Source organism: Pan paniscus, chromosome 8, assembly GCF_029289425.2.
Source record: "Pan paniscus chromosome 8, NHGRI_mPanPan1-v2.0_pri, whole genome shotgun sequence".
Lineage (NCBI taxonomy): Eukaryota > Metazoa > Chordata > Mammalia > Primates > Hominidae > Pan > Pan paniscus.
The window spans coordinates 18980331-18995608 of NC_073257.2; the positions used below are offsets into that span (position 1 = coordinate 18980331).

The following is a 15278-nucleotide window of genomic DNA, read 5'->3' on the forward strand; positions in this document are numbered from 1 at the left end:
CCTTAGATTTAGTTTTGTTTTTAAATAATTATAGATTCCCAGGATGTTGATGAGACAGTACAGAGATGTCCTGGGTGCTCTTCACCCTATTTCTCCCCAACTGTTCCATCTCACGTAATGATAGCATAAGATTAGGAGCTGGCCTGGTACCATGTGTGTATATACTACTTATGCCATTTTATCACATGTGCAGATATGGGCAACCTCCACGCCAAGCAAGATACAAACTGTTCCATAACTGCAAAGATCTACCTGTGCCGCATCCTGAGAGTCACGCCCACCCTCCTGTCCCCAGCACCCCAACCCCAGGCAACCACTAATCTGACTTCCATTTCTATGGTGTTGCCACTTTAATGAAGTTATATCAATGGACTCAGAGAGTATGTGATCTTTTGAGATTGGCTTTTTGCACTCAGCATAATGCCTTGGGTTGTTTTATAGATCAATAGTTTGTTCCTTTTCATTGCTGAGTAGGATTCCAGCACACGGCTTTTCACCTTTTCTCCTCCAACTGGAAGGAACCCTTTCTTCCCATCCAGTCTTTCTCTCCTTGGAAATCATCACTTCCAACTTCTTTCCACGGAATTACTTCTGGTTACCTCTGTCCCTCCTTCACTCTCCGTCCTGGCCTGAAGTATTGCATATCCTCAAGGTAGGCTGGGTTTGTGAAGCACAGGGGGAAGCTGGCATTTATGGGCCATGAGGGGTGTTGGGGGATTGTGACTCTCCCTCCAGAGCCTCCACCTTGGGACTCACTTGGAGACAGCCCCTGAGTCTGGAGGTGCTCTCATGCCTCAGGTTGTACAGAGTAAGCCTTGTGCTCACTTTTTTCCAGTGGGTTTTGCTGGCCCAGGCTTTGCAGTGCAGCCTCATGCTTTGGACTGAATGGCGTCCTCTCAAAATACACATGTTGATGCCCTAACCCACAATGTAACTGTAGGTAAGGGCTGTATGGAGATAATTCGGGTTAAATGAGGTCATGGGGTAAGGTCTTGATCCAATAGGGCTAGAAGTCTCACATGAAAGAGAGACCAGAGTTTATCTCTCTCTCTCTCTGCTGTAAGGACACAACAAGAAGGCAGCTGTCTACCAGCCAGGAAGAGAGTCCTCATCAGGAACTGACGCTGCTGGACCTTAATCTTGGACTTTCTGCTTCTAAAACTGTGAGAAAGAAATGTCTGTTGTTTAACCCACTCAGTCTGTGATATCTTGTTATGGAGCCCAAGCTGACACATTTCACACTGAGTTCATTATTACGATTGCTACATTTATTGCTACAAATGTAGCAATTGTAATAGTGTTTGAACCTGCTTTTATATAAAATAAAAAACTTTATATCCAGATCCCACTAACTTATTTTATTTTTTATTTTTTATTTTTTTGAGATGGAGTCTTGCTCTGTCGCCCAGGCTGGAGTGCAGTGGTGCGATCTCGGCTCACTACAAGCTCCGCCTCCCGGGTTCACACCATTTTCCTGCCTCAGCCTCCCAAGTAGCTGGGACCACAGGCGCCCACCACAACACCTGGCTAATTTTTTTGTATTTTTAGTAGAGATGGGATTTCACCGTGTAAGCCAGGATGGTCTGGATCTCCTGACCTCATGACCCGCCCATCTCGGCCTCCCAAAGTGCTGGGATTACAGGCGTGAGCCACCGTGCCCGGCTCCCACTAACTTATTTTTACTGTTGTCAGCCTTTTAAAAAAAATTGGTTAATTTTGAGATTAGTTTTCATTTTATCTGTGTTTGGTCATTAAAAGTGCCTTTAATTGATTGTTGAGGGAGTTTTCTAAGCTATTGCTTGTTTGGATCATAGTCAGAAAGTGAAAGCTGAATGGAAGTGGCTCAAATTTTTAAACATCTTGTTCCTTTACCCTTGGGCTGGGGATCCTGTGAGGGCTTTGTCAGCACTTCTCAGATTCAAGATCTTGATTTTCCAGGGAGAGCCCTGGAGTTGCCTCCAAGTTTCTAATGCCCAAGACAAGTTGTCACTTTTATTAGAGAGGTGGAAGTGTATTCCCTTTACATTTAATTCTAAGTACTTCTTCAAAAGCAAAAAAGTAGATTAGTGAAAAAAGATGAGCCTGCTAATATTTTTCTAGTTTTTAATTTAGAACCCATGGATAGCTTCCAATGTTGAAGCATCTTATCCTATTCCCATTTTCAATATAGCACGAACAAGGCTAAAAATTATTTCTCTAAATGATGATTATTTTTTAACCAGCTGACATATGAAATGCCAGAAATCAAAACAATGTTTCTTCCAAAACACCTGCATTCTTGGTCCACTTCCTTTAGATGTGCTAGACTCTTTTTTTTTTTGCGGGGGGGACAGGGTCTTGCTCTGTCACCTAGGCTGGAGTGCAGTGGTGTGATCATGGCTCATTGTAAACTCCACCTTGTGGGCTCAAGTGATCCTCCCATCTCAGCCTCCTGAGTAGCTGAGACCATAGGCGCCAGCCACCCTACCTGGCTAATTTTTAGATTTTTTGTAGAGATGGGGTGTTGCTATGTTGCCCAGGCTGGTCTTGAATTTCGGGCTGCTCAAGCAATCCTCCCACCTTAGCCTTTCAAAGGGCAAGGGTTCCAGGCATGAGCCACCACACCCAGCCTAGATGCGCTAGGCTCTTGATTACAGTGATGGGTCTCTTTGACCCAAATATTTGCTGGGACAGCTCAGTATATGTAGGTCCTTATTATTCTTCTATGTATTTCGCATGTTGTATTGACATGATTCATTTCATTCTACAACTTGCCACGCCCATACACTGTGGAGAATATTTCGCATCCTCAAAAAAGGCCAACTCTGAGTCTGTCTAGAGTCCAGATCTTTCTTGATGGCTCTCAGGTGTTCCTCTGTCTCCACATGGGTTTGCCTTGGGAGCTCCTGGCTCACACCTTGTGATTCTCAGAGCCCAGTTTCCACTGGTAATACTGTGCCTGTATTCTCGATGGATCCTGGGCTACCACGGATAGGGTGCTGAATTCCGTTTTGATGGTGAATTCTGGAGATTGCTGCTAAGATGGTAATAGCCTGTACTCTCAGAGTTTGTTAGAGTGAAGAAGTCAACAATATTTCTGGTGGACAGTGGGTAGGGCAGGTTGGGGAGAGCTGGTCTGTAGGTATTTTAAGTACAATTGACCCTTGATGAACCTGGATTTGAACTGCACCAGTCCACTAATATGTAGATTTTTTCAATCAAATTTACACCAAGTGTGCCTGCCTCTCCTGCCTCCCTTCCACCTCCTCCACCTCTTTTGCCTCTGCCACTCCTAAGACAGCAAGACCAACTCCCCCTCTTCCTCAGTCCTCTCAACGTGAAGTCGAGGATGAAAATCTTTATGATGATCTACTTCCACTTAATGAACAGTAAACACATTTTTCCTATAATTTTCTTAATAGAATTTTCTTTTCTGTAGCTTCTTAGATTGTAAGAATACAGTATATCATACATATAACATATAACACATGTGTTAATTGACTTTGTGTTATTGGTAAGGCTTCTGGTCAACAGTAGGTTATTGGTGGTTGTTTTGGGGGACTCAAAAGCTATATGCAGATTTGTCATTGCATAGGAGGTTGGCTCCTCTAACTGCTGAGCTGTTCAAAGGTCAACTGTACTGGCTGATATAGTTTGGCTTTGTGTCCCCACCCAGAATCTCATCTTGAATTATAATCCTATAATCCCCATGTGTCACGGGAGGGACTCGATGGGAGGTGATTGAATCATGGGGGCGGTTTCCCCCCATGCTTCATAAGGGGCTTCCCCCTTCCCGCTTGGCTCTCATTCTCTCTCCTGCTGCCCTGTGAAGAGGTGCCTTCTGCCATGATTGCAAGTTTCCTGAGGCCTCCCCAGCCATGCAGAACTGTGAGTCAGTTAAACCTCTTTCCTTTATAAATTACCCAGTATTAGGTATGTCCTTACAGCAGCATGAGAACAGACTAGCACACTGCCCAAGACAATCTGCTGGGCAGGAAACCAACAGTGAGAGAGTCTTGCAGAATCAGCGTTGGTACAGTATATAGGCCAGGGACTGGATTGAATGCCTGTATCTCAAGGGTTTCAGCCAAACACATCTGCAAGGATAAGTATTTCTGCAGAACCTAGTAGAGTGCCTCATTGAAGTCTCAGCTTTAGCCATCCTCCAGTTCAGGGCTAGGAGGCTGCCAGCCGAATAAGAACTGTTTTTTTTCTGCTCATCCTCCTTCCTCTCTCGGCTTCTACCTGGTAAGGTCTGAAGCAGAAACTCAGGAGTTAGAATGGAAGAGAACAAGAACACAGCCAGCAAGAGCATGACAACACTGTCTCCTCCAGTAGTGAGCAGCTGCCAATCACGAGCTCTGAGCAGAGGAAAGGAAGCAGGAGTCCCAGCTTTAAAATTAAAACTTATGTGATGAGGCTGGGCATGGTGGCTCACATCTGTAGTCCCAGCACTTTGGGAGGCAGAGGCGGGCAGATCCCTTGAGGTCAGGAGTTCGAGACCAGCTTGGCCAACATGGTGAAACTCCGCCTCTACTAAAAATACAAAAATTTAGCTGAGTGTGGTCGTGCACCTGTGATCCCAGCTACTCATGAGGCTGAGGCAGGAGAATTGCTTTAACCTGGGAGGTGGAGGCTGCAGTGAGCCAAGATCATGCCACTGCACTGCAGCCTGGGTGAGGGAGTGAGACTCTGTCTCAAAAAAGAAAAAAATTATGTGATGAATAATATCCCGGACAGGATGGTTTTAATTTCCCCACTGAGACAGTGTTTCATAACATAAGAGTGACAATAGGTTGTCTTTTATCTAAGAGCAGGCCATAAAGTCATACATCCTGTCCAAGATTTCAACCAGAGGCAGGGGAAGATGAACTGGACTGAATATTTCTAATAAAAAACTATGGGAAACAAAAGACTGAGTAAAATAAAAAAAAAACCCTCTATATAACATAAATGCCCATTTTCTCCTGCCTCAGCCTTCTGAGTAGCTGGGATCACAGGCGTGTGCCACTACGCCTGGCTAATTTTGTATTTTCAGTAGAGACCGTGTTTCTCCATGTTGGTCAGGCTGGTCTCGAACTCCTGACCTCAGGTGATCCGCTCACCTTGGCCTCCCAAAGTGCTGGGATTACAGGTGTGAGCTACTGCGCCCAGCCTAAATGCCCATTTTCTTTCTTTTTTTTTTTTTTTCCTTTATTGTTTTGGAGACAGGGGTCTCGATACATTGCCCAGGCTGACCTCAAACTTCCAACTTCAATCCTCCTGCCTCAACCTCCCAAGTAGCTAGAAGATTGAGTTTTAAGCCACACACTGTGCTTGTTTAATGAACCAACTACATCTCCAGGTGAGCGTATTCAAGGTCATGGAACTGGTTCCTGGGCCCTTATGTTATAACTGATGCACATGAGGGTTTCTCTTACACTCATTTTGACATTTAATGCTCATAATATTGGTGCCTCTATTAAAACACAGACGGTGCACATCCCATTTAAACCCAGTTCAATAATAATCATTGTTTGCCACATGCAAGTTGGAAACTAAGAGGAACAGAAAACTGACCAGAAGACCTAATGCTCGTCTTATGAAGACGCTGTTGGCTTCACTTCTTACCTTCACCAGAAGGTCCTTTGCTTCCTTCTCCAGCCACCGTGGGTAAAAGGGATTGTCCATGCGGATGGAGTGGAAGAGCTCCTCCTCATCCTGCCCGTGGAAAGGCGACTGACCAATCAGCATCTCATAAAGGAGAACCCCGAAGGACCACCAGTCCACAGAGTGGTTGTATTTCTGACCCAGCAAGATCTGCACAACCAAAAGGCAGACAGGAAATTAACAGGAATGAGGCTGAGGAGTGACAACTCTTCCTGAGCGTCTCAAGGCCACTCAGTAAATGGTCGAGGATGATGGTGTGCAACAAAGATCACCCTGAAACCCATCTCTTGGGAAGCCAATGACTGGATAGCAGTGTCTAAACAATGCTGAAATTTTTGAGTTTGAGTCTGAGTAAACACTTTTCAGTTTCAATTTGTACTTTTCCTCTGCTTATAAAGAAACAATGAAACTATGCCATTAGTTTTTATTTTCCCATCAGTGACATGGGAACTTAGGTGGCAGATATTGGACCTAAGAAAGCTGGTATGTGTCTAAGTTCTTCAGTGGCTCTGGTGTAAGCCTGGAAACCAAGCCTATGTGCTTTGCTGACTTGTACTGTCCTGAGTCTTTGCATAAACTCTGTAGTAATCAGGCATCCAAAGAGGTCATCTGGACAATTCCCTTCCTTAAAGCCTTGCTATCTATGGCTGTTCAGTTCAGGGGGCACAACTCTAATCACCGAATCAAATTGTGTCCTGTGCCAGGAAAGAGAACCTAGGATAGCAAAGTGCTCAAATCTAGGCCGGGTGCAGTGGCTCACTCCTGTAATTCCAGCACTTTGGGAGGCCGAGGCTAGTGGATCACCTGAGGTCGGGAGTTCGAGACCAGCCTGGCCAACATGGTGAAACCCCATCTCTACTAAAAATACAAAAATTAACCAGGCGTGGTGGTGGGCACTTGTAATCCTAGCTACTCCAGAAGCTGAGGCAGGAGAATCGCTTGAACCTGGGAGGCAGTGGTTGCAGTGAGCCAAGATCATGCCAATGCACTCCAGCTTGGGCAACAAGAGAGAAACTCCATCTCAAAAACAAAAAAAACTCCAAAGCACTCAAATCTAGAAATGAAAGCTCTCTAAGAGCTACCTACAGCTCGATAGCGGGGTCTGAGTCTATCTGTTAGGGAGGAGGATTTAAAGTCTGGAAGCCTACCTAACATTTTGAAAGATTCCTATCCTTTCACCAACCCACTCTTCTGGCAAAAAAGGCTTTGTATGTTGATCTTCCAATGAATTCCTTTTTTGGACATTGGAAGGTAGAGGAAACGTGCCATTCTGCTCAGCGTCTGACATCCCAACAAACTGTGCCTAAGCTTCTCTGAGATGGTACATGGTAGGACCCATCCATGGATGAAAGAAATAAGGAAAACGTGCTGGTGGGTAAATTACCAACGGAAATAAAACCAGTATGTAGAGGAGACAGCTGCACTTGCTTGCTCATTGCAGCTTCATTCACAATAGCCAAGATATGGACTCTAAGTGTCCATCAGTGGATAAATGGATACAGAAACTGTGCTATATATACACAGGGGAGTATCAGCTCTGAAAAAGGAGAAAATCTCTACTTGCAACAACATGGATGAACCTGGAAAACATGATGTTGAGTGAAGCAAGCCAGGCACAGAAAAACAAATACTGCAAGATCTCATTTATATGTGAAACGTAAACACGTTGAACTCATAGAAGCTGAGAGTGGCAGTCGCCAGGGTCTGGGCAGAGGTTAGGGAGGAGGGATAGGGAAGGCGTTGAAGAAAATGTGGTACATCCACACAGTGGAATATTATTCAGCCTTCAAGGTGAAGGGAAACCTGTCACATGCTACGTGAGTGAACCTTGATAACATTATGCTAAGTGAAGTAAGCCAGGCAGGGAAAGACAAATACTGAATGATTCCACTTACATAAGGTACCTTAAGTATTAACAGAAGTTTTTGCCCTTACTTTCAGTGACAAAAACCGTAACTACTTCTGCACCAACCTAATAGTTAAATTCTAGAGACAGGAAGTGGAATAGTGGCTGCCAGGAGCTGTGGGGAGGGGGAATAGGGAGCTGGTATTTAATGGGGACAGAGTTTTGGTTTTTCAAGATGAAAACCTTCAGGAGATTGATTGCACAACTATACAATACACTTCATTTTATTTATCTATTTATTTTTGAAATGGAGTCTTGCTCTGTCACCCAGGCTGGAGTGCAGTGGCACAATCTCGGCTCACTGCAACCTCTGCCTCCTGGGTTCAAGTAATTCTCCTGCCTCAGCCTCCCGAGTAGCTGGGATTACAGGTGCGCACCACCATGCCCAGATAATTTTTGTATTTTTGGTAGAGACAGGGTTTCACCATGTTGATCAGGCTGGTCTTGATCTCCTGACCTCAAGTGATCCACCCGCCTCGGCCTCCAAAGTGCTGGGATTAACCGCACCTGGCACTATTTTTAACATTACTGAACTGTACACAAAAATAGTTCAGATGGTAAATTTCATGTTACGTGTATTTTCCCACAATTAAAAACAAAACCCTAGGACATAGTAGTGGCACATAAAATTTTTTTTAATGGAAAAGAGGGAAAAAAAATCTTCGTTAATTCATGACTGCTGCTCCAAGGATGAGTTGCGGGCAAGTTGCTTTATTAGCCAAAACAAAATGGAGAAGGAATAATAGGATTGAGGCACTAAACTTAAAAGCAAGACAGTCAGACTCTCTTGGGGATGAACATCTGTTCTACCTTGTAATGTATTTGGGCTTAGCTGGGTGCATCTGTGAACAGACACACATAAATACACACACACACACGCACGCACGCAGAAGGTATTTTTTTGTTGGCCCTACTCATATGACATGGAATTTTTCTCTTCCTTCTCTAATGGGCCTTTGGAATGAATGGCAGAATTGCAGCACTGATGGCCTTGAAAAGAAAATGACACCACAATTCCAGCCATTCTCCCAGCACTTTGGGAGGCTGAGGTGGGTGGATCACCGGAGGTCAGGAGTTTGAGACCAGCCTGGCCAACATGGCGAAACCCTGTCTCTACTAAAAACACAGAAATTAGCTGGGTGTGGTGGCGCATGCCTGTAATCCCAGCTACTCAGGAGGCTGAGGCAGGAGAATCGCTTGAACCCGGGAGGTGGAGGCTGTAGTGAGCCAAGATTGCGCCTCTGCACTCCAGCCTAGGTGACAGAGCAAGACTCTGTCTCAAAAAAAAAAAAAAAAAAAATTCCAGACATTCCAGTATTTTCTAGGAAAGCCACATGTTTTGATGTCGGTGAGCTTTTTTAGATGGAGCAGACTGATGTGCACGGCAACCCCATCCCTGACCCTCTGCCACCCCGGGGCCCACTCCTGGGAGACAGATCAGTACTAAGTGAGGCCCAGGGGTGCTGTGAAGTTTCTCTAAGGCAGACTTGCTAAACAAACAGAAGAACAATATCAACAGCAGCACAAGAGTTTTGCTGGCCATATAAAACGTCACAGTCTCTACTTCTGGCTTAATCCCTTATTGCGTAGTTTTGGGAGGACCCTTTAACCCTTCTCGTTTGTGAAAAATGGGAATCATATCTGGCCCGCTTTTTATAAGCTTCTTGTGAGATCCAGTGAAAAGTAGCAAAGTCAAGATGATTTGTCTTATGGGACAACTATAAATGCTATGATAAATATCTGCTTTGATGATGCACTTGTCCCCGTTTCTGAAAATAAAGTTGCAAACAGAATTTTGCAATGTTACTGATTTCCAATATAAAAATGCTACCCACTACTCTTACCTCGATATTTACATGCTAAAGTTTACTTTATAATTTAGAAAAAATAGGCTTTGCCTTAAGGAATCATCTGAAGGTAGACCCAGGGAGAATGATAAGGAAATATAAGATGCACCCAATACAATCTTTGCTCAATTTGCTGGGCCAGGGACACATGCAATTTCTGAGACTTGCCCACAAGGCGGCGTCAAAGCAACCAGAAACGTCTCTGAACCACATATCTTTGTAAACAACTTCGTTTTGGCAGGACAAACAAAAAGAAAATTTGGAAGGACAGGAGACAGCTGTGGTGCAAATTAAGGCTTCAAAGCTTGGCGATGTTGGTAAAAAATTTCAGTTTTATCTTCAGAGGAAGAAGTAAAACACAAACTCACACGCGCAACAGAGTGTTCGCCTCAGGAATACTGATATGTGTTAGGAGTTTGGCAGACGTTATGTCTTTTATTGATAAGAACCCCCCGAGCTAGGCACAGTTATCCCTCTCCTATAGGGGGTGATGATTGGGCTTAGAAAGGCCAAAGGTCTTACTTAAAGTCTCCTAGTTAGTGAGCTGAGAGTGATGTTCTGAATCTGGTCTTTCAGGATTTTACCACGTGATGTTCCTTCCATAGCATAATGTGCCTCTTGGTTTTAAGCCTCAAGCTGTCATGGTCACGCCATGCTCAGTTTTTTTTTTTTTTTTGGAGACAGAGTCTCGCTTTGTTGGCCAGGCTGGAGTGCAGTGGCGCGATCTCAGCTCACTGCAACCTCCGCCTCCCGAGTTCAAGCGATTCTCCTACTTCAGCCTCCTGGGGAGCTGGGATTACAGGTGTGTGCCACCACATCCAGCTAATTTTTGTATTTTTAGTACAGACGGGGTTTCACCATGTTGGCCAGGCTGGTCTCGAACTCCTGACCTCAGGTGATCCGCCCACCTCTGCCTCCCAAAGTCCTGGGATTACAGGCATGAGCCACCATGCCCGGCCCATGCCCAATTTTTAAAGAGACTGTGGTGGAGAAACACCAGCAAGGGTGGCCCCTTTCTCTCTCAGCCCCGGGACCTTGCCTCATTGTGATCTCTTCTTGTGTTCTGCTCTTTTTCAGTCCTCGCTTTGACCCAAAGAATCAGACGCACAGCTCAAAATGCACAAGGAAACCCGGGAAAGCAGCGAGAGAGGAACAGTGGTTTCACCGAACGACGCCAGAGCAAGCCTCATCTGTTCTCCTTCAGCCTCAGAAGCTGGGAAGTCAGGTCTGGACAGGCGGGGCTCTGCCACCATGATGTGCAACTGGGTGAGTGCTGCCCCAGCAGTCAGTGACCTCCCAGGGGCAATACCAGTGTGGTTTCCAGGGAACTCCGACTTTCTCCAGGGAGCTGCTTCCATGCATTGCAATCCCATCTGGATTTACTGAGTGTCTAGTGTGCCATAGAAAGTACGATGTTTCTGGCTGGGCGCAGTGGCTCACGCCTGTAATCCCAGCACTTTGGGAGGCCAAGGCGGGCGGATCATGAGGTTAAGAGATCGAGACCATCCTGGCCAACATGGTGAAACCCTGTCTCTACTAAAAATACATAAATTAGCCGGGCATGGTTGCATGCGCCTGTAGTCCCAGCTACTCGGGAGGCTGAGGCAGGAGAATTGCCTGAACCTGGGAGGCGGAGGTTGCAGCAAGCCACGATTGTGCCACTGCACTCCAGCCTGGGCAACAGAGCAAGACTCCACCTCAAAAAAAAAAAGTACGATATTTCCCTGTTTAACTGCCTTCCTATTCTTTGTCAAAATGAGTTTGCACCTCCAAAGAGACATCAGCCTCTCTTTGCTCCTATTATAGGAACACAGGGGGAACAGTGGGGCTTTTGAGAGGCACTTTAGCTCTCAGGAGGTGCGGCCTAGTGAGACGATCCCCAGTTGAGGGAGCACAGGTGTGTTTTTCATGTGTAGCTCCTGATTCTGCTACGAAATGCATGAGCTTCTGAGATTTGAGTTCTCCTGACAGGAACGATGGGTGCCTGCCATATGGCTTCTGTCCCAGCAGTTGTGTGTTCCTGTGTTTTAATTCTCTGCCTCACCTAGTCGGCCTTCCCCAGGCCACAGAGTCCCCTCCCTGAAGGTGCCTACAGACACGTTTGTAGATGTGTAGCTCCTGATTCTGCTACGAAATGCATGAGCTTCTGAGATTTGAGTTCTCCTGACAGGAACGATGGGTGCCTGCCATATGGCCTCTGTCCCAGCAGTTGTGTGTTCCTGTGTTTTAATTCTCTGCCTCACCTAGTCGGCCTTCCCCAGGCCACAGAGTCCCCTCCCTGAAGGTGCTTACAGACAGGTTTGTAGGAGAGACAGCAGCGGAACACTCATAAAGACCCTGCAGGGCAGCATCGACTTAGAACCACACAAGAGAGGCTAACATTTCTCTAAGGCACTGAGGAGGGAGAACACAGCTCCAGTTTTGTTTGGTTTTTGAGGGCAAAAGGGGCAATGGGGAAATGAGTGAGATGAAAGAAAACTTCACCAAGTGGATGGTGGGAGGGCAGCCTCCGACCAGGCGTGGGATTTTTCCAGGTGGAGTAGGGGGAAGCTGGGGAGGGTTATTTAACAAAAGACGCCCAGAGGTGGGGAATCCAGTATACATTTAGAGATGAACTTTTGGGGTGCTTGACTTTGTGTGGTCGTTTATTCAGGAAGCAGCTGAGGGCTGCTGCTCCAGCCTGTGAGTGGATAAGCCATGGTCCCTGATGGGGAGAAGCTCAATGGATTGGTCAGGTGGATGCAGAGGTGCTGTGGTTGCACAGGGAAGGGAACAGCAAGTGATTCCTAAAGCCGGTGGCAACTTTAGGGAGAAGGTGACTGTTTGAGGGGAGGGTCACAGACCAAGGATGTGCAATGGCAGAGAGGCACAGTGTGGCCTGGCCAGGGGAGGTAGCACTTAATTTTTTTTTTTTTGAGTCAGAGTCTCGCTCTGTCACCAGGCTGGAGTGCAGTGGCACGATCTCGGCTCACTGCAACCTCCGCCTCCCGGGTTCAGGCAATTGCCCTGCCTCAGCCTCCTGAGCAGCTGAGATTACAGGTACGTGCCACCACACCCAGCTAATTTTTTATATTTTAGTAGAGACGGGGTTTCACTGTGTTAGCCACTATGGTCTTGATCTCCTGACCTCATGATCTGCCCGCCTCAGCCTCCCAAAGTGCTGGGATTACAGGTGTGAGCCACTGCACCTGGCCAAAACCAAGATTTTTAAAAAGTCATTTAATCTCATTATTTTGATGAAGCATAGATATTTTTGTAGTATTAATAAATATAGTTCTGCAGACACGGCTGCTGATACCCAGGCAAACAGGGTCTGGAGTGGACCTCTAGCAAACTCCAACAGACGTGCAGCTGAGGGTCCTGTCTGTTAGAAGGAAAACTAACAAACAGAAAGGACATCCACACCAAAAACCCATCTGTACATCACCATCATCAAAGACCAAAAGTAGATAAAACCACAAAGATGGGGAAAAAACAGAACAGAAAAACTGGAAACTCTAAAAAGGAGAGTGCCTCTCCTCCTCCAAAGGAACGCAGTTCCTCACCAGCAACGGAACAAAGCTGGACGGAGAATGACTTTGATGAGTTGAGAGAAGAAGGCTTCAGACCATCAAACTACTCTGAGCTACAGGAGGAAATTCAAACCAAAGGCAAAGAAGTTGAAAACTTTGAAAAACATTTAGACGAATATATAACTAGAATAACCAATACAGAGAAGTGCTTAAAGGAGCTGATAGAGCTGAAAGCCAAGGCTTGAGAACTACGTGAAGAATGCAGAAGCCTCAGGAACTGATGCGATCAACTGGAAGAAAGGGTATCAGTGATGGAAGATGAAATGAATGAAATGAAGTGAGAAGGGAAGTTTAGAGAAAAAAGAATAAAAAGAAACGAACAAAGCCTCCAAGAAATATGGGACTATGTGAAAAGACCAAATCTGCATCTGATTGGTGTACCTGAAAGTAACAGGGAGAATGGAACCAAGTTGGAAAACACTCTGCAGGATATTATCCAGGAGAACTTCCCCAATCTAGCAAGGCAGGCCAACATTCAGATTCAGGAAATACAGAGAATGCCACAAAGATACTCCTCGAGAAGAGCAACTCCAAGACACGTAATTGTCAGATTCACCAAAGTTGAAATGAAGGAAAAAATGTTAAGGGCAGCCAGAGAGAAAGGTCGGGTTACCCACAAAGGGAAGCCCGTCAGACTAACAGCTGATCTCTCAGCAGAAACTCTACAAGCCAGAAGAGAGTGGGGGCCAATATTCAACATTCTTAAAGAAAAGAATTTTCAACCCAGAATTTCATATCCAGCCAAACTAAGCTTCATAAGTGAAGGAGAAATAAAATACTTTACAGACAAGCAAATGCTGAGAGATTTTGTCACCACCAGGCCTGCCCTAAAAGAGCTCCTGAAGGAAGCACTAAACATGGAAAGGCACAACTGGTACCAGCCGCTGCAAAATCATGCCAAAATGTAAAGACCATCAAGACTAGGAAGAAACTGCATCAACTAACGAGCAAAATAACCAGCTAACATCATCATGACAGGATCAAATTCACACATAACAATATTAACTTTAAATGTAAATGGACTAAATGCTCCAATTAAAAGACACAGACTGGCAAATTGGATAAAGAGTCAAGACCCATCAGTGTGCTGTATTCAGGAAACCCATCTCATGTGCAGAGACACACATAGGCTCAAAATAAAAGGATGGAGGAAGATCTACCAAGCAAATGGAAAACAAAAAAAGGCAGGGGTTGCAATCCTAGTCTCTGATAAAACAGACTTTAAACCAACAAAGATCAAAAGAGACAAGGCCATTACATAATGGTAAAGGGATCAATTCAACAAGAAAAGCTAACTATCCTAAATATATACGCACCCAATACAGGAGCACCCAGATTCATAAAGCAAGTCCTGAGTGACCTATAAAGAGACTTAGACTCCCACACAATAATAATGGGAGACTTTAACACCTCACTGTCAACATTAGACAGATCAATGAGACAGAAAGTTAACAAGGATACCCAGGAATTGAACTCAGCTCTGCACCAAGTGGACCTAATAGACATCTACAGAACTCTCCACCCCAAATCAACAGAATATACATTTTTTTCAGCACCACACCTATTCCAAAACTGACCACATAGTTGGAAGTAAAGCTCTCCTCAGCAAATGTAAAAGAAAAGAAATTATAACAAACTGTCTCTCAGACCACAGTGCAATCAAACTAGAACTCAGGATTAAGAAACTCAAAACCGCTCAACTGTGTGGAAACTGAATAACCTGCTCCTGAATGACTACTGGGTACATAAAGAAATGAAGGCAGAAATAAAGATGTTCTTTGAAACCAATGAGAACAAAGACACAACATACCAGAATCTCCGGGACACATTCAAAGCAGTGTGTAGAGGGAAATTTATAGCACTAAATGCCCACAAGAGAAAGCAGGAAAGATCCAAAATTGACACCCTAATATCACAATTAAAAGAACTAGAAAAGCAAGAGCAAACACATTCAAAAGCTAGCAGAAGGCAAGAAATAACTAAAATCAGAGCAGAACTGAAGGAAATAGAGACACAAAAAAAACCTTCAAAAAATTAATGAATCCAGGAGCTGGTTTTCTGAAAGGATCAACAAAATTGATAGACCGCTAGCAAGACTAATAAAGAAAAAAAGAGAGAAGAATCAAATAAACACAATAAAAAATGATAAAGGGGATCTCACCACCGATCCCACAGAAATACAAACTACCATCAGAGAATACTACAAACACCTCTACACAAATAAACTAGAAAATCTAGAAGAAATGGATAAATTCCTGGACACATACACTCTCCCAAGACTAAACCAGGAAGAAGTTGAATCTCTGAATAGACCAATAACAGGAT

General features: G+C 44.9%; 1 protein-coding gene across 3 annotated transcripts in view; it reads right to left on the reverse strand.

Annotated features, from left to right (window-relative positions):
- The window catches only part of PRKCQ (protein kinase C theta), a 156210-nt gene that overhangs the window by 9153 nt on the left and 131779 nt on the right, over positions 1-15278 (reverse strand). For all 3 annotated transcript variants that reach the window (XM_034929904.3, XM_034929903.4, XM_055092388.2), the window contains one exon: positions 5590-5778. In XM_034929904.3, the coding sequence (XP_034785795.2) occupies positions 5590-5778 (189 nt within the window). The remainder of the gene's footprint in view (positions 1-5589; positions 5779-15278) is intronic.